General features: G+C 37.5%; 2 protein-coding genes across 2 annotated transcripts in view; both read left to right on the forward strand.

Annotated features, from left to right (window-relative positions):
- The window catches only part of LOC134287690 (uncharacterized), a 303,954-nt gene that overhangs the window by 138,531 nt on the left and 146,583 nt on the right, over nucleotides 1-18,840 (forward strand). The window lies entirely within an intron of this gene.
- The window catches only part of LOC109420622 (thioester-containing protein 1 allele S3), a gene marked incomplete at its 5' end in the record, with an annotated part of 38,809 nt that overhangs the window by 18,733 nt on the left and 1,236 nt on the right, over nucleotides 1-18,840 (forward strand). Inside the window, 5 exon segments of the mRNA XM_062850183.1 lie at nucleotides 9-51; nucleotides 122-541; nucleotides 1,108-1,401; nucleotides 12,912-14,200; nucleotides 15,778-15,931. Coding sequence (XP_062706167.1) covers nucleotides 9-51; nucleotides 122-541; nucleotides 1,108-1,401; nucleotides 12,912-14,200; nucleotides 15,778-15,931 — 2,200 coding nt within the window.

The following is an 18,840-nucleotide window of genomic DNA, read 5'->3' on the forward strand; positions in this document are numbered from 1 at the left end:
TTTAATAGACTTTTGGGCTATTCCTGAGATCGACGGGTCGTATAGATAGACGTTAGTAACAAGTATAAGCTGAATATTGTTAGGCACCAATAATAACTGTTATTTTTCTTATCTGCAACAGCATCATCACGAACTGGCATGCAACGTTTCGGAAGCCCACTTTTAAATGACAGGCCCTCTTTTACACCAAGACCGCACGTTCGCACGCAGTTTATAGAAACGTTTCTGTGGCAAAACTTCACCATGAGTGGCAACTCTGTGACAATAGACGTTATTGCTCCTGATTCAACCTCAAAGTATTTCGTATCTGGTTTTGCTTTGAGCCCTACCATGGGACTTGGGTTGATCAAACAACCTTTGCAATTCATTGTGAAACAGAAGTTTTATCTGGATGTCAGTCTTCCATACTCGGTCAAGCGTGGTGAAGTCCTTGTTGTGCAAGCAATTGTATTTAATTTCCATCAGAATAAACTGACGACCATGGTTACGCTATACAGCAAGAGAGGCCAACTCGAGTTCGAGGAAAAATCATCAAACGATCGTATGTGCTCTGCGACATGTTTCTTTTTTTTTTCAAGGGAATGGCATCCCTATCTCACCAATATATTTTTTTGATAACTGTCGCTGACATCGCTGAGTTAGCTTGAGCCGTGCGCTTTTTGACGATGTTATATCACAGAGAACAGACATCCAGGCTAGAACAAATTTCACACAGAAAGTTGTGTAAGGATTTGAATCTTCACTTGAGTAAGGTTGCAAACCAATACACGATGACAACACTAACGCCGCCAAACACCATATTGCCACAGTCAGTGGTGAGTTGAAACATTTCAAGTGGTGAATAAAATTAGTATGGGAAATTAACCGATTGGAGCGCCACGCGATTGCCACTTGTGTTGTCGATTTCAAATGGCCGTTAAATTCCTTACACAGTTTCGGAACTGGACTTGGATGTCTGTTCTCTGTGGTTATATCAACATTGCCGTCATACATATTAGTGGTACAGGGATACCATTTCCTTGGTGTTAATGCGCACCACGGGAAAAAGAAGACCGTGTCAGTCCTTCGGATTTTCATGCTCAATGTTAACATTGTTTTTTTTTCCAGTATCATACCGAACAAAAACAATAATCGCTGAATCAAACACGGGAACTTCAGTGTCATTTATGGTGAAAGCAAAACAAATTGGACTTGTTGCAGTCAAACTACAAGCAGAGTGCGGCATATCTAACGACGCAATTGAACATATGCTGCGGGTTACACCGGAGAGTCATCAGTATCGACATGTCAAAAACGAATATATTCAGCTTCCAACTTCCAACACGACGTCCATTGATTTTGTATTGATAGTTCCGAAGAAAATTGATGCTGGATCTTTGAAGATCCATTTCACTGTGGACCGTATGTATAATCGCAAGGAATCATCCAATGAGTGCGCCACACTTTTAGGAGCTGCAATAGTTTAAAATCGAAATGGTTCCAAAGTCTAGTAAAACTAACCAAACCAAACCAAACCCTATTTATTTGGTTGTACTATGGAAATGTTCAGAAAAAAATATTATAAAATATGTGTTGATCACTTAGTTGCTCATCGTTAGTGTGAGACTTAACCAGTATCGGCCTGAGTCAGTGCATAAGAACTAAAAATCTCGCCATTCAGCGAACACTCAACGGATTTGAATATTTTTTTCACAGTACACTTGTACATGTGTTTAGTTTGTAAAAGTGGACAGAGGACGTCGGAATGGTCCCTGTGGCCGGAATTATTCAGATGGGTCACTGGGTCTTATAAAAATCTGACTGTTTTTTGGTACACAGCATGTTTCCATTATGATTCGCAATTAAATTCACTTTTTTTTCATTAACCCTCGAGCAGTCGCGTCTTTGACTACCTGCAGCGACTCCGCGCTCACGCTGTGTACCACATGCGTGCATTTTTAATGGTGCGTGTACTCAGTACACGACGCGACCGCTGCCGGGTTAAAGCTTACTCTTCCACCATCGAACGTTGTTTATGAACAGATTTGGACCGTTTAGGAACCATCGAATGTGGCTACCGGACATAATCTCCGGAAGAACCTGCTACATACTGTATATTGGGGTTCACTTCAATCATATTTTATTGCAGCCTCAAGTATTGACTTTAAGCGGTATGGTGACTTAGAAGAATTTGTTATATATTCTTAACTCTTTATTTTAAAAGTTTCACCTTTGTGACTAATCCACCTAAAAGTGCGGCAAAAGTTCATTTTTTTTTCATAAATGAAGATAGAGTATTGGTGTCTTTAGCAAAGTTGCAGAAAAATGTATTATTGGGAAGTTCTCCGAACCAACCAACACCTTATTTGTTCAATTTTGAGAGTTATGTGTAAGGGTATGCGGTTATGCCACAAAAGTTCAGCCTATTGGACGCAGTGGCTTAATTTCCCCAACAGGGGAGGAAAAAAAAAAAAAAAAAAAGGGTATGCGGTATACCGAAAGGTTTCGCCAAATACCACTCGAAACGAAATTCCGCGGAATTCCACGGAATTCAACTAGGCGAAATTCATGATTCAAATTCAAAAAAACTACACTTTGAAGAAACAAAACGGAATTCCGCGAAACTGCCAAATAATTTCGAAAACAAATATATAGTGTGAATGCTAATCGTTTGAAAATGTTCCTCATCTAAAGTTACTGAAAAGAATTACAACAATGTCTCGAAATATTTGAAGTGATAGGATAAAGTATAAGATATAAGATAAAAGATAGTTAATGTTCTAAGCCAACTTCATGAATGCCATGAAGATTCCTGGATAGTTCTTAGAAAAGCTAGATGACAATAGCAACGGCCGCAATGCTCAAGTTTGGGAAACGATGTTCTTAGAAATCGAATCGTACACAAGAGATATCTTTGGGAAAACATCTTTGCAAATAAAAAAAAAGTCGACAGCTGATATAATGTTTTTCGACTCAGGAAGGAGTATTTTGAAAAATTGCAAAATCCCGGAAAACCTTATGAAGGGACTTTTGAAAACACTTTAAGTTACACTGGAATCTCTTTTTATGCACATGGCTGGGGCTGCATAAATTTAAAAAGGCATCAAAAGAGGGAAATTTATGCTTAAATTAAGTTTGGGCTTAAGAGGGAATCAAGTTAACGAGAACATGTTTTACTCCTGGACATTTGAAGTGGGGCTAAGGGAGTTTCCATCCAGAAAGTTTCCAGAGAGCCCAAAAAAGGGGGTCCCAAGGGGTTTCAGGAACGTTTTAAGGGTTTATTTTAGGGAGTTTGAGTAGTCTTTTAAGGGCGTTCTGTCAAGCTTTGTTGGCGTTTTCATGGAATTATGGGGAATTCAGGGGCATTTTAATGTTATTACAGTTGACTCTCTACATCTCGATATTTAGGGGATCATCGAGATAGGGAGAGATCGAATTCAAGAATTAATTTGTAATGCACACTAGATTGAAAAATCGTTCGTAACCACGGTGTACAATATTTAGAAGGTGATACCTTCTGGAAATCTGACAGTTTTTTGATGACGTAATTCAAATCGTTCATAGGCGTGTCCTCAATGATCTAGTACTCCTCACCAATTTGATCAATGTAAAACGATAAGAACGACGTCACATGTTTACATCCAAAAATGATGTTTACATAGGTTACTAGCCTTGTGATATTTATGCCGTGGTTCGTAACTAGGAAAAATCGTCAACAAACAGGTGTCACCTCACCTTCCGTGAATGTTTTGCACCTAAGAAAGGCGATCTAGCAACCTGTAAAAAGGGGCATATAGACATATGGGGAGAAAATCTAGAACAAAAACGAGATTGCATCGAGATAGAGAGATATCAGGATAAGGAGATATCGACATGTAGAAAGGTAAAAGTAAAATGTATGCAGATTGAAGGGATCGACCAAACCATCGAGATAGGGAGAGATAGGGAGAGATATCGAGATGTAGAACATCAACATGTAGAGAGTCGACTGTATAGGGGTTTCAGGGGCGTTTTAAGGGGGCTTAAAGGGCAATTCAAGGGATATCAGGAGCCTCCAAAGAGTAGCAAGGGGTTTGAGGCGCGCTTCAAGGTATTTAAGAGTCATTTGAAAGAGTTTCAGGGTACTTCTGGATAACTTTAAGGGCGTTCCTAGAGGTTTGATAGAATTTCAGGGGCGTTTCGAGGCATTTAAGGTCAGAGTATGGGGGGTTTCAAGAACACCATTGAATCAAAGGGAATGTCAGGGGCGTTTCAAACGATATTGTGATGGGGTCCTAAAAAGTGCTGAAATTTTCTGAAACACCTCCAGGATCTCCTTGAAACCCCCTCGGACCCCATGTAATGCCCCTACGAGGTTCAGAAACCCCAGAAAACGCTTCCGTAACACCTCTGAATCCCGCTGAAAATACTCTGGAACATCCTGAAATGCCTCTAAAATCCTCCTGAAACCCCCTCGGACCCCTTCGGGCCCCATGTAACGCACCTTCTTCTTCTTCTTTATGGCTCTACGTCCCCACTGGGACTTGGCCTGCCTCGCTTCAACATAGTGTTCTTTGAGCACTTCCACAGTTATTAATTGAAGGGCTTCCTTTGCCTGCCATTGCATGAATTTGTATATTGTAAGGCAAGTACAATGATACACTATGCCCAGGGAGTCGAGAAAACTTTCTCGACCGGAACGGGAATCGAACCCGCCGTCTCCGGATTGGCGATCCATAGCCTTAACCACTAGGCTAACTGGAGACCCATGTAACGCACCTGAGAGGCTCCGAAACCCCAGCAAACTCCTCCGTTATGCTGCTGACACACATCCCGAGCAGAGTAAAAGAGCTCAATAATAGCATATTTTGATACGGAGATCAAAAAGTGATATTTGTTTGTTTGAAATAAGAGGTAAAAGTACTGAAAATAATATCTCAATTTTACTCCTGGAACATCATCATCATAGCACATTTAGCTCTTGGTAAGATCTAACCAATAGCAGTGAGCTATTTGATTGATCTTCAAATATCAAATTTTGCTATTGGTTAGATGGTTCAAGAACAAAGTTTTGCTATTATTTTCAGTTTTTTTACCTCTTATCTCAAACAAACCAATATCACATTTTGATCGTCAGTACTTGACCTCTGCTCGGGATCTGAATGCCTTTCAAATCCCATGGGAACCCATGTAACGCACCTGAGAGGCACCGAAATCTTTAAAAGCGCCTTCGCGACGCCTCTGAAACCAGTATAAAATGATCTGAGACTTCTTGAAATGCCTCCGAAACCCCTTAATACCCACTCGCACGCGAGACCTTCGGAAACCCTCGAAAACGTACCTATAACGCATACAAAACCCGTCGAAAATCCTCTGAAACTCTCTACAGTGCTTTCGAAAATCCCCTCCTTTGCTCTCCTCTAAAAACACCCCCTTGCCACCTTTGCAATAGTTCCCATCATTATTAAATATTCCTATGCACAATAAACACAGGGCATAAAAAAGGTGCATAAATCAAAAGTGCATAAAATACGTGATAAAATAACATGCATAAAAAGAATTTATAGTGTACCGTATTACTTCGCTAATACGACACCAACTGTTGCCGAATGACCGGGTTAAACTTTTAATTCGACAAACTGGTCACCCTACATCACCTTGCTCATTGAAATTTGGCAACTCTATTTTTGTTTTTATTTTGATATCCGAATTTGTTATGAAACATAATTTTAACAGATATTGCGGTAGTACGAATGAAAAGCTAGTTCTTTCTACGATTGTTGCCATCCTCAGTTCATTCCGGTTGGTCTCCTGGCAGTTTGGGTGTCGAATAGCACCAACTCCGGAATTAGCGGCTGCAAGAGGAGCTGCTGCGGGTATAAGTATAAGCGCAATATCAAACTGTTTTGCATTTACAGTGTACATCGCTGTGACATTTGAACTAGAGATGGGCAATCAGATCCGGATCCGTTCAAAAGAATCGTATCAGTTAAGTGAGTGAGTGAACCGTGGATCTTTTACAGAGAGAGCCGGGTCACCAGTTTACATGATTCTGTAAAAAAGAGCCTAAAAGAACCAATAGGTTCTCTTTGTTTTGCTCTGGGTCATTTCCAAAACACAGCAGCTCTACGAAACGCGCCAAGCACACACAACCAACAGCAGCGTTGGTCCAGTTCCCTCCCCCTGGCCATGCAGCCGCAAACAACGCACACGATCTATCGCTCTCAGCTCAAGCGGGAGAGCAGTACCGGCAGTCCGGACAGATCTGATCCGAACAACCCGAACTCGAACACGAACTCACACATCATCACTTCTTTCGTTCGGTTCTTCAGCAGTATCCAGTAGGTTGTGTGGTGCTGGCGCTGGGAGAGAGATAATGCGGGTCGGGAAGATCAAGAGAATGAGTGCCGCTTGCTGTGTGTGAAGCGGGCCCCAAACGAGCATCAATACTTCATCAATATCGATACTTTTTGTTGGAACTTTCGTCTAGCTCGTGGTTACCCCTGTGTATTAATGGAAAATCTTTCGATTAAGCTCAAGGTTTGATGGGAATTTTGTCAAGAAGTAGGGATATTGATGAAGTATTGATGCTCGTGTGGGGTCCCCTTGAGAGAATAAACTGGAAGCAAGCAACCCCATTTGGTTCGGTGAAGCTTGGTCATTCATTCAATAAATGAGCCGCTGATCTGCTCAAAAGATCCGGTTCACTAATGTGATGGATCCGGTTCGGATCCGATCACTGAAGTGAGCCGTTTTGCCCACCTCTAATTTGAACCCTTTTTAATTCGACATATGTTAAATAAGCACCCCGAATTAAAAAAATGTCGTATCAAAACGTGTCGAACCAACGGGGTAAGACGGTATATTTTGGCAGGAAGCTCGAACCAAATGCCAAAAAAAAATGTTCAACAGATTTTCAGGAATATTTTATGTGTATTTCAGTAAGATTAAATGACAAATGTCGACAAACCTACTGAAATCATGAGTAGGTTAAAAAGTCGGCTATTTCACGGTTAACAGTGAGGTGACGGTAGATTAACGACTGATACCATAAGGTTGTTGATTTTCGACTGGGAGGTTTGGATATTTCTCTGGGGATCTGACTATCAGTCACAACAAGTTGCGTTGATTTTTATAGAATCTTCGCCGACGTTTCGATCCCTTATAGGATCTTTTTCAAGGCTCGACACTAAATCGTGGGTTCAAATCCCACCAGAACGCGATTTTTTTCAAAAATTCATCCCTCAATTTGTCAATTAGCAATATTCTGTGTCTTCTAACTACAAGTTTTTCTGTATGTTCATGACCTACCAGCTAATCTGGTAAACGCCAGTAAAGGGCAACATATATCAGTGAGTCACAACGACCTTGTAGAAAGTCAGCTATAAATAGGACTCTGACCGTATTGTGTCTTACATGTAATGGTTGATGGTGGATCAGTAGGCACTATAGGATGAACTCCATACTTTGAAGTAGTATTAAAAAGAAGAAGAATCGTTGTCCATTGAAATCAGTTTCAATGCCTTCATAATGTTAAGAGGATATTATATGCGTAAGTTTTTCATTCAGCTCGAATTATATAATAACATCAACATAAACAACATCTGTATAGAGGTCATGTGATTTGACAAACGTAAATCGGCACACAATTTTAAATTGATCATTTAACACTTGACAAAAATAGACAATAGAAACAAAAGATTCCGGGAATTTGAGAAACTCGGGATACAAAAATTTGAATCCTGGGACTCGGGAATCCATCCCAAGATTGGAAGCCCTACTCTGGAGGTGCCACATGAGGAATGTTTGGAAGAAACCCAGAAGGCATTCTTGGGGAACTTCCAAGCGAAATTTGTGCAGGAATGTTTTGAAAAAAAAAATGCCTGTAGAAATCACCTAAGACGCCTCTGTTGTTATCACAGTGGGCATTCCTAGAGAGATTCATGAAGGAACACTTGGAGAAATCCGCGGAGAAATGCCAAAAAGAACTCTTGGAGGAACCCATGGAGAAATCTTTGGAAAAATACTCATGGAATTCCTCCACAAACGCCTAATGGAAAGTTTTCGATGAGATTGCTCCAGAGGTTTCTCCAAATATTCCTATACATATCCGTCCTGTGATTCCTCCAGAAACTCCCCTCGTTTTTTTTCAGATTTCTCTCTTTTAGAATTTCTCTTGGAATACAAGTAGAAATTCCTACCAGGATTCCTTCAGGAATTCTTGCTAAGATTTAGGATTTAGTTACACATTACTCTTAAGAGCCATTCAAGTATTTATGGAGGATTCCCAAATGGAAATTCCTGAGGAATCCCAGTAAGTCTTTCTGATGCATTCCACCAGAAATTCCTGAATGAATGCCAGCAACATTCCTGGAGCAAGAATTCCTGAAGAATAATCAGATGAATGACCAGCTAAAATTACAGGGTGATTAAAAAAAAATCGGGAGGAATTCTTGTAGAAATCCCTGGAGAAATCAAAGTAGAAAATTTTGGAGAAATATCTGGAGTTTTTTATTTGTAGGAATCTCAGCAGTAATTTGAATCGATGTTCGCAACATCCATGTTTTTGTTCCGATTAATCGATTTTTTGAATCAATGTTGAAGCCGAATCGATTTTTTACACTCAATTTTTCTTTCGATTCAAAAATTCTAAATTTCCAAAGTTTGGCAGAACGAACTGTCTCAACGTTTTATCCATTTTCCACCCAGAATCGTGAAATGTTCGATGTGCATATTCAAACTTTGATATTTAATTTATTTAGACAAATAAAACATCCCATGAACGGATCATTTTATAGTTATACAGTGATAGACATTCGTTTAGCCGAGACCAAAAAAAGTGTCAGGGAACCCATACAAAAGATTTTATGATAAAACTTTTTTATCGTAGTAATAGTATATCTAGTACTGTATTATAAAAATGTGATACATCACACTTACATATCCACTGAAACAAAAACGAGGGTAAAAACACTTCAAATGTCATTTTTTGCCTAGACATTCGTTTAGCCGAGGTAAATGAAAAATTGGTTTTCAATAGTTTTTTTTGCAATTTCGTGAATATATTTCGAGGATATACTCCAAGGCATTTAGTTTATGACGTGTTAGCAAGATAATTGACCTTAAAAGTTTATTTATTAGTGAAATTCAGAGAAATGTTATAAAAATATGTCTCGATAAGGAGAAGCGACGATAAACAAATTTATTTAAGAAAAATGATTTCTGTAAACACTCAAACGTAAGCTAGATTAGTAGTTTTGAAAATATGGCACAGAATTATTGTTAGAAATGTTCAAATTATTACATAAAATGTCATGAAAAAATTAAGTAGGGGTAGGCGGGGCATAATGAGCAGCCTAAGCATTTTGCCACCAAATCCAGTAAATTAAATGCAACCAATGTGTAATTTTAACGTTCAATCCTCATTTGAACCTTAACTGACAAAAGCTAATCGTTGAAATTCCGAATAAAGTTATAAATGTTGTAGAATTTTATGTTTTTAAAAACGTATAAAATCGCGAGTTGCGTTTTGGGGGTGGGGCATAATGAGCACCCTAGGTGGGGCAGGATGATCAATATCAGTTTTGTACACAATCAAATGCTAATTGACTATTCTTGTCAATGATAAAGCATACCGGCAACAATCAATGAGAATTTGAAGGGATTACGGGGTTTAATTTGTAGGGGTTTCAATGAGTCTTCTATTGAGGAATTTTTAAACGGTGATAATTTACAGATACTGTATTTTTTAAGTTAATAAATTGAAAGTTACAAACAAAACCTTACTATATGCATCAAAACAGAGAAAACCAAAATTAAAATTTGTTTGTTGAAGATATTTACCATTTTCATTATTTTATCACTAGTTGCTCATTCTGCCCCACCCTACTACCAACTCTTTGAAGCATATTTTTTCAACAAAATAATTATACAAATAGTTGAAAAGTGTTACAAATACATTTCATTGGCCTAGGGAATATCAAGAAAATCGATAGATGCCCACTAAGTTGTGATTTCGATACCCAAAACCTTATTTTAGGTCACCTGATTCTTATAATATTTTCCCAGTACATGACCACTTTACGCATTTTGATATTTTTTTCAAGGTAAACGGATTTTTTGACTAATGTTTTGTCATCAACTCATTGGATTTTAGATAATCAGGCTACAATCAAGCAATTTGTTTTGTTAATTTGAAGATTTACAGTGAAAATACAAGGTGCTCATTATGCCCCACCTGCTCATTATGCCCCGCCTACCCCTATACTAGTTTTTGGTTGTTTAAACTTTAAAATGGGATTGATAAAAGCTAAAATAAATAGTTCTTCATTGAAATAAAGACGTGCCCTAATGCCTGTGGAGTATACCTGTTTGATACTAGCATTAATAAATGAGTTAAAAGACTACTAAGTGAAAGAACTGCAAGTAGTGTCAGAATTGTTGTACCCTGTTTATTTAAAAGCAGATGCTCATACAAAAATGCAAGATATGGTCAAACAATTGGCTTATTTCATTCAATCTGGAGAAATATATTATAAATGAGTCTTAGTTGTGAACCACATTCATTTTTAACATGATTTATTTGAAAAGAATGTCTAAACTATGAAACAAGTAGTTCATGCTAGAAATTTAAATACTTTCAGTGCCATTTCTCGAAATATGAGCCGTCCAATGTATGTTATTTCAGCCAGAATACAGTCTGGAAGGTATTGGGAGCTATTAGAAGACGTAATAGTAGTAAACGCTGTGATTTATGCTAGCGAAACCATAATATTTCATCAAAATAATACTTAAATACGTGATTTTTTGATGGTTTGCGTTACATTTTTCTGTTAAAAACATGTTTTCGTAAATTTTCAACCTGCTTTGGTCATGAAACTTTCATTGCATTCTTTTGAAACACTTCCGATAAAAATAACTACATCAAATCTCAATTTGGAAACATTTACAATAATATGACATATTTATATGAGATGCATGCAAAATTAATATGGCAACACTTCCAAAAACGACCTAATTCATGATTTACAAGCCGATCTATAATGCAGGTCACCATACAAAATGACTTTATTGGATATTTTTCGATATTTGTTAGTTTTTTATTATGGAATTCTAAAAAATGTTCAATTCGGCTAAACGAATGTCTAGGCAAAAAATGACATTTGAAGGGGTTTTACCCTCGTTTTTGTTTCAGTGTATATGTAAGTATGATGTATCACATTTTTATAAAACAGTACTAGATATACTATCACTACGATAAAAAAGTTTTATCATAACATCTTTTGCATGAGTTTCCTGACATTTTTCTGAAAATTTTTCAGCCTCGGCTAAACGAATGTCTATCACTGTACAAGCAATAATTCAAAGCATTCGATTAAATCGGTGGATCAATCCTGCTGATCCAATTCGAAACGATTCACAAAAAACGATGTCTCAGCTAAATATGCCCAATGCTAATGGGGATTTTTTACAGAATTAGTTCCTAGTATCCTCCAGGATTTATTTTCCCAAAATTCCTCCATGGATTTCTTCAAGGTTTCCACAAGTATATCTTTTGGGATTTCTCCCAGGTTAAGATGTAGGCCCTGTTCCACTTGGAGGGTTATTCCAACAAGAAATAAACACAGTAGGAGGGGGTTTGTTCGGATAACATTCCAACAATACATTTTTTTTGCAACTTTGCTGAAGACACCAATACAAACAGACGTAACAATTAGAACAAATTCCTTAAAAAATTATCGCTCAGTTACAGTAGCACTAGCTGGTGACGATATTGCACGAAGCGATGAGCTTCGCAATATCAACAACAACACTGGCGCTAGTGTGAAACGCCAAACGCTAACAAAAACGATGCGCGCGCCTCTGGTTGTGAAAGTAACAACTGCGGAGATTTAAAATGATCGTTAAACCGTGGGCGATGGAAATTTTGTCAATTTCAAAATATTAATATGCAATGTAGGGGAATTAGGGGCATAATGGACACCCTAAGCAAATGAGTATGTTAGGCCTGTATAACAGACAAAAACTTAACATATTATCAGTTGGCTTACAACTTCAACTTGTTTCCTACGTATTTCAATCATTTACAGCAGGTAGAAGGTCATCATTGTAAAGAAATAATGAATTGTAAACCGTGTGTTTTTTAGGGCTGACAAGAAAGGTACGGGGCGAAATGGACACCCATCGGGGCATAATGGACACCCCTGCATATTTTATGCTAATTCTTTGGTTACATCGACCAGTTAAGTAATTTGCCTACGGAGATCAATACCACATATATAATACTCCATCTTAGACGAGTTTACATAACATCAAAGTTAATTAAATAAGTTTTAAGCTAAAAATATTGGATTGACTTTTTTCAAACTCTCTAAAACGCCTAACAGTATGCAACGCGCGTACATCCATTCATAAGTGCCAGTGTTCATTTCGCCCCGAAACGATTAAAACATTGAAATTGCTATTTTAAGTAAGTTCTGATCAAAAATATAATACTTCACCCATTGCTAAATCTGCGTATACATGTAGATAAGCTAACAATACACTTGTTTTTATGGTGGACATACTCAAACGCTCGTAATACCTTATTTGCTGCTGCTTCGAAATTATAAGAAATCCACCATATGAAAAACATACTTCAATTTCAATGATATTTTGGTTATTTGGAAGGATTATAAATGGTACTATTGAAAAATAGAACAGTGACTTGTTCCTTTACACTTATGCATTAAAAGTTTTACATAAAAGTCAACGGTTTCGGCAAAAACAGGGGTGTCCATTTCGCCCCGGGTGTCCATTATGCCCCTAATCCCCCTATCTATTCAATAATAACGTTGTGAAATTAATCTTTTGTATTGTGTAGATAGTTAACACAGTAGAAATTATTCATGCACTCATCGGATGCTCCTAATTGGTAATAAACAAATCATTACTGACTTTCTTCTGCATTTTAGCATGTCTACTTGGAACCGCGATTGAAAATCTGGGAGATTTGATTCGGTTGCCATCTGGATGTGGAGAGCAAAACATGATTCGCTTTGTGCCGAACATTGTCATATTGGACTACCTCAGTGAAGCAAACATCGTAGAGCAGCACGTTAAATCGAAAGCCATCGACTATCTTACCAGAGGTCTTCAACAGCAACTTAAGTACAGGCGCAAGGACGGTTCTTTCAGTGTTTGGGAAAAATCGAAGAAAGGTAGCACGTTCTTAACAGCTTTTGTGGCCAAATCGTTGAAAATAGCAGCAAAGTATATTGAGGTAGATAAAGCCATCGTAAATAATGCTTTCGATTGGTTGGTAAATAAACAGCTTTCGGACGGACAATTTCCGGAGGTGGGCACTATTATCCACAAAGAAATACAAGGTGGAATATCGTCAACTTCATCGAGATTTGCACTTACGGCATACGTTCTAATAGCTTTGGCGGAAAACGAGGAAGTTCGAAAAAAATATCAAGTAAAGGTTAATTTGACTGCTGATTATCTGAGAAATAATTTGAACATTATTGATGATGAATATGATCTAGCATTGGTCACATATGCATTCTTTTTGATAAACGATCGTCGGAAAGAGATTTTTCTGAAGAAACTCATGAAATCCTCCATATACGACGGAACCGCTAATGAGCAATATTGGAGCAAAAAGCCTGTCCAGATCGAAATAGCCGGATATGCTCTTCTAACGTACCTATTGAATGATATGGCTGCCGATGCCACGCCCATCATGCGTTGGCTGAGCAGGCAGCGATACGATCGCGGAGGCTTTGAAGGAACACAGGATACCTTTGTTGGGCTGAAAGCTTTGGCGGCATTCGCCGCGACTGTAACGCCTACTAGGAATGATTATCGAATCACCGTTTCTGGAAAAAATAAGATCACAAAAAATTACGACATTTTACGTAAATTTGACGTGGATCATACGCATAGATTGAAAACTCAGACCACAGAAATTTTAAATGACATTAACCAACTGCGTGTGGAAGTTAATGGCATTGGCTACGGTGCAATACAAGTGGCTTATCAGTACTACCAAAACATCATCTCAGTGCCATATGCGTTTGCTTTAGATGTACAGGTGTTGTCCACAACCACCGATAATGCGCTGCATTTGAAAATTTGTGTGGCATATAATCAAACGACAGCCCAAGAAAGGTCAAACATGGCCTTGGTGGAGATCTTTCTGCCCAGTGGATTCATTTTCGAGAAGGATGCAGTGGAAGACATTAGCAGGCGAATCATGGTACGTATTTTGAACATTTCAACGATTTTAAATTTTTGCTAGCTAAGGAATAGTTTTTTTTTGTAATTGCGTTGCGAATTTCCCTACTTTTCACTCGCGGAAACAATGTTAAAACGGCCTACTTTTCTTCACTGAAGCAAAGGTGCCGAAAAGTAGTACTTTTCGGCACTCTTTAAAGTGCTTTCAGTACTCGTCGTATTTATCCAACTCGGCAAGCCTCGTTGGATAAACGTACAACTCGTGCTGAAAAAATCATCATTTTGCAACTTGTTGCATAAATAACTATTTTACGTTTTAACCAGGATCGCTTTTCGTTTTAAGTTATCGGGCAAAATATGATAGGTATCCTTTAAGTTCTAAAAAAATGGTCAAAATGTTCATTTTTCGGTAGTTATTCAACAAACTCAGAAACTCACACAAGTTACATTTGTGCTCACTTCAAAGAATATACAAAAGTTGGAAAACAACAACGGCGCTTAATTTCTTTATTTTAAGTAGGGGAACGGAACCCATCTTAAGGCGAAACTGGAAGCATTTCCTCATTTTTTCAGTTTTAGATTTTTTTTAAATAACGGAGCAATATTTTCAAAAACGGTTTTCGTTCACATGTAGAGTATGGATCAATGTATCTTCTGATTTTTTTTTCTATTTTATCAAAAACCATTTTTCGTGAAATTTTGTTCAAAAATGGTTTCTGCAAGAACGAAAAACACTACGAAAAAAAAATCTGAACATACCATGATCCATCCTCTGCATGTGTACGAAAACCGATTTTGAAAATATTGCTTCGTTATTCAATAAAAAATAAAAAAAAAAACAAAAAGTGAGGAAATGCTTCCAGTTTCGCCTTAAGCAAAGTGCTCCCATTTTCGTCATATCGAAAACAAAGCTAATAAACGCTACCAAAGTAACTAAGACAGCTGAATATAACAGCTTGTTTAGCCAAATTTTTCAAAATTAAGCTTAAGGCGAAACTGGAAGCATTTCCTCACTTTTTGGTTTTTGATTTTTTATCAAATAACGAAGGAATATTTTCATAATCGGTTTTCGTATACAGTTAGAGGAAGGAACAAGAAATCTCCTGAATTTTTTTTCAGGTGGAAAATGTTTTTCAGTTTTAAGGAAACCATTTTTGAATAAAATTTCATAAAAATCTGGTTTTTGAAAAATTGGAAACAGTTTTACATCTGAAAAAGTCCAGGAGATAGCTCGATCCTTCCTCTAATTGTGTACGAAAACCGATTTTGAAAATTTTGCTTCGTTATTTAATAAAAAAATCAAAAACTAAAAAATGAGGAAATGCGTGCAGTTTTGCCCTAAGCTTAAGATTGGCTTATTTTACTGTTGTACAGCAATAATGTTTGTTGGGTATTTGTTTATATTTTTGTATTTTTTGTTACAAGTGAGCTTGCGTGATAACAAACAGAAAGATAACCATCGGTGAAAATCGAAACACCTAGTGGTCCAGTGGAAACTTTTCCTTTCGAAGAGTTTTCACCGACTGCATAACAAATATATTTTTGGAAAGGAAACTGAATCTGGTGTAATAAAAAAATTACCATGTCTTTTTTTTGCAGAATGTGGAGCGACGCTTTGTTGACACTTCCCTGGTAGTTTACTTCGATTTCTTGACCACTATCAAATCCTGCTTCAAAGTGACTGCCAAACGCTACTTTAAAGTTGGATTACATTTGCCTTCGTATGTTATGGTTTACGACTATTACGACAGAGGTACGTGCCGAACGAACTGATAACACATATGTTCCATTCGGAGTAATGGCTTTCAGTCTATTGCAATTATAAACGGATTCTTATGCTTTCATCCGACGTTTCGAACATATTGATTGTGCCTTCTTCTTAGGAATCTTGTGGACAAAACATTATGTTCCATGTGCATAGCACATAATTTGTGTCCACTTGTTCCTAAGAAGAAGGCACAATAAATATGTTTTATATCCCGAATAAAAATTTACATTAGCCAGACATTTAATTTTGATGTGTACATCAACATCAAGTTTTAATGTACTTCTGTCGTTGAACATTAGAATACATTACGATTTAGATGTGCTTATGCAAGGTAGCATAATGTATACATCAGGAAATCAAATGTTTTATGATTTCAAGAATATTATCCAGAACATCAAAACCTGACGTTTTCAGATGTTTTTGATGTACAAAAACGTAAGATTCAAACGTTTTTCTGATGTATGTTGATGTAAAAAACATTAGATTTAGACGTTCCCTGATGTATATTGATGTATGAAAACGTTACATTCCAACGTTTTTTCTGATGTTTTGCGATGTAAAAAACGTCAAATCTAGACGTTTTTATATGTTTTTTTTTCGCACAGGAACATTCGATTCGCATGTATTTCTGATGTTCTCAGATGTTTTGAATGTTTTCTGATGTTGAACGTTAGAATACATTGCGATTAAGATGTGTTTATGCAAGGTAACATAATGTATACATCAGGAAACCAATCGTTTTTTGATGTCAAGAATGTTACCCATAACAGCAGAACCTGATGTTTTCAGCAAGGTTTGAAAGATGTGAAAAAAAAACATTTGATTTAAATGTTTTATGATGTATGTTGATGTATGTTAGATTCGAACGTTATTCTAATGTTTTTCGATGTGAAAAACGTAACTTCTAGTCGTTTTCAAATGTTTGTTCATGTACAGAAACATTATATTCCGACGTTTTTCTAATGTCCTCACATGTTACCTTGAATTTTAAGGTGTTGGGGGCTGTCCATAAACCACGTGGTCATTTTTTTGGGACTTTTCAACCCCCCCCCCGCGTGGTCATTAATCCATACAAAAATTTTTATGTGTCCATACAAAATGATAATTGGCCGAAACCCCCCCCCCCCCCCCCCTGACCACGTGGTTTATGGACAGCCCCTTGTCTTTACCGTTTGCTAAAGGGGCACATTAGGCCCAAAGAGAGTCACCATGTGGTCCGGTAACCACCTTCAAAAAATGCATTTCAGAATTTTTGATATGCGCAATACACGAGCCGACACTTCCCTTTAGATAGTACGAAAATCAAGTTCGTTATCGATTGATATCTTCGTGATTCAACGTTAGAATTTGATGTCACCCCGTTAGAATGTTACATTAGAATGTTACATTAGAATGTAACATTAGAACCCAACGTTTTCAGATGTATCTGCACTGCATTTGTAAACGTCTAGATGTAACGTTTTTTACATCGTAAAACATTAGAATATCGTTTGCATCTAATGTTAACATACATCAACATACATCAGAAAACGGTTCTACGACATTACCCGGAAAACCATTACCCGGAATGCCATTTACCGGAAAACCATTACCCGGAATAAACCGTTTACCAGAAAACCATTTACCGGACAGACCATTTACCGGAATATACTATTTACCGGAATGAACCATTTACCGGGAAACCATTTATCGGAAAAGATTTGTTCCCAAAATTTGTTTCCAGATTGCATTGCTTTTGATCCAAACCATGACCCGGTAATTTAGCTGAACACTAGTTTCGCCAAATTATGGTTAGCAGTAAATTGGTTAACCGACGGAGCTATCATGTAGTGTACATACATGTGGTTCATCAACGAGTTCAATGTGCTGAATGTGATTGCTAATATTTCCAGCAGACATTTGCCCTTCTTTTAACATGGGCTGTTCTTTCTAGGTTGACTGTTATGGTCGTACAGTTCAAACTTTTTCCCAGAAAGACATTTTCCGGAATAATGCATTTCTCAGAAAACATTTCCCAAACTGCCCCATTTCCCGAAATGATCCATTTCTCGGAAAGGTCTAGGAAAACCTAAGATCTTAGAAGATGTTTTGGTGTTTTTGAAATGATCTGATATTAAATCGAAATAAATCTTACCAGTTGATTATCAAGCTCAAGATTGTCAAGCCTCAAAACTATATACTAATTATTGTTTCAAGATTATAGAACTTGAACTAGATTCTCCGTTTAGTTCACTTAGCAGAGTAGAGCAAGCATCGTTGGGGTGAATGAGCATTTTTAGACTGGCAACCAAACTGTAGCTTTTCCATATGACATTTTCTTCCATTCCGTCGAAGATTGTGCTTTTAGGTTCATGTACTGAATAGGAGATTTGTCCTTCTTCAATTTATGGGCTGTTCTTTCTAACGATGTAACGTTACAGAATTAGTTGGTGATCAATCTATAAATTCCATCTAGTGTTTTTCCTTCTTTAAAACATGGGCTGTTCTTTTGACTTACTTCGTTATAGAGCTGGTTACCAAAACCATGTTGTTTATTGGCAATTTCTGCTTTTTATGTAGAAATTTTGCCCTTCTTCAATTGCATCAAGTTGCATCGTTGCAAACTTGATTAGCGAAACTATTAACTTCTAATCTGCACATCGTTCAAACTAAAAATTGATCAATCGCACAGAGTTACTATAAGTTTAAATTAAAAATGAACCCCGCTAGTTTGCATGAGGTGTCTTTCAAACCAACGAGGATAGACGGCCCAAGTAACCCACTCATCACAAAAGAGTCGGCAGTGCAAGGTTTTGTTGCGCAGAAGATATTGTGACTTACTTCTAACATATAAATACTTGCTTGCTAGAAGTAAGTCGCAATGACTTCTGTGCAACAAAACGCTGCGCCTCCGT

Source organism: Aedes albopictus, chromosome 2 (genome assembly GCF_035046485.1).
Source record: "Aedes albopictus strain Foshan chromosome 2, AalbF5, whole genome shotgun sequence".
Classification (NCBI taxonomy): domain Eukaryota; kingdom Metazoa; phylum Arthropoda; class Insecta; order Diptera; family Culicidae; genus Aedes; species Aedes albopictus.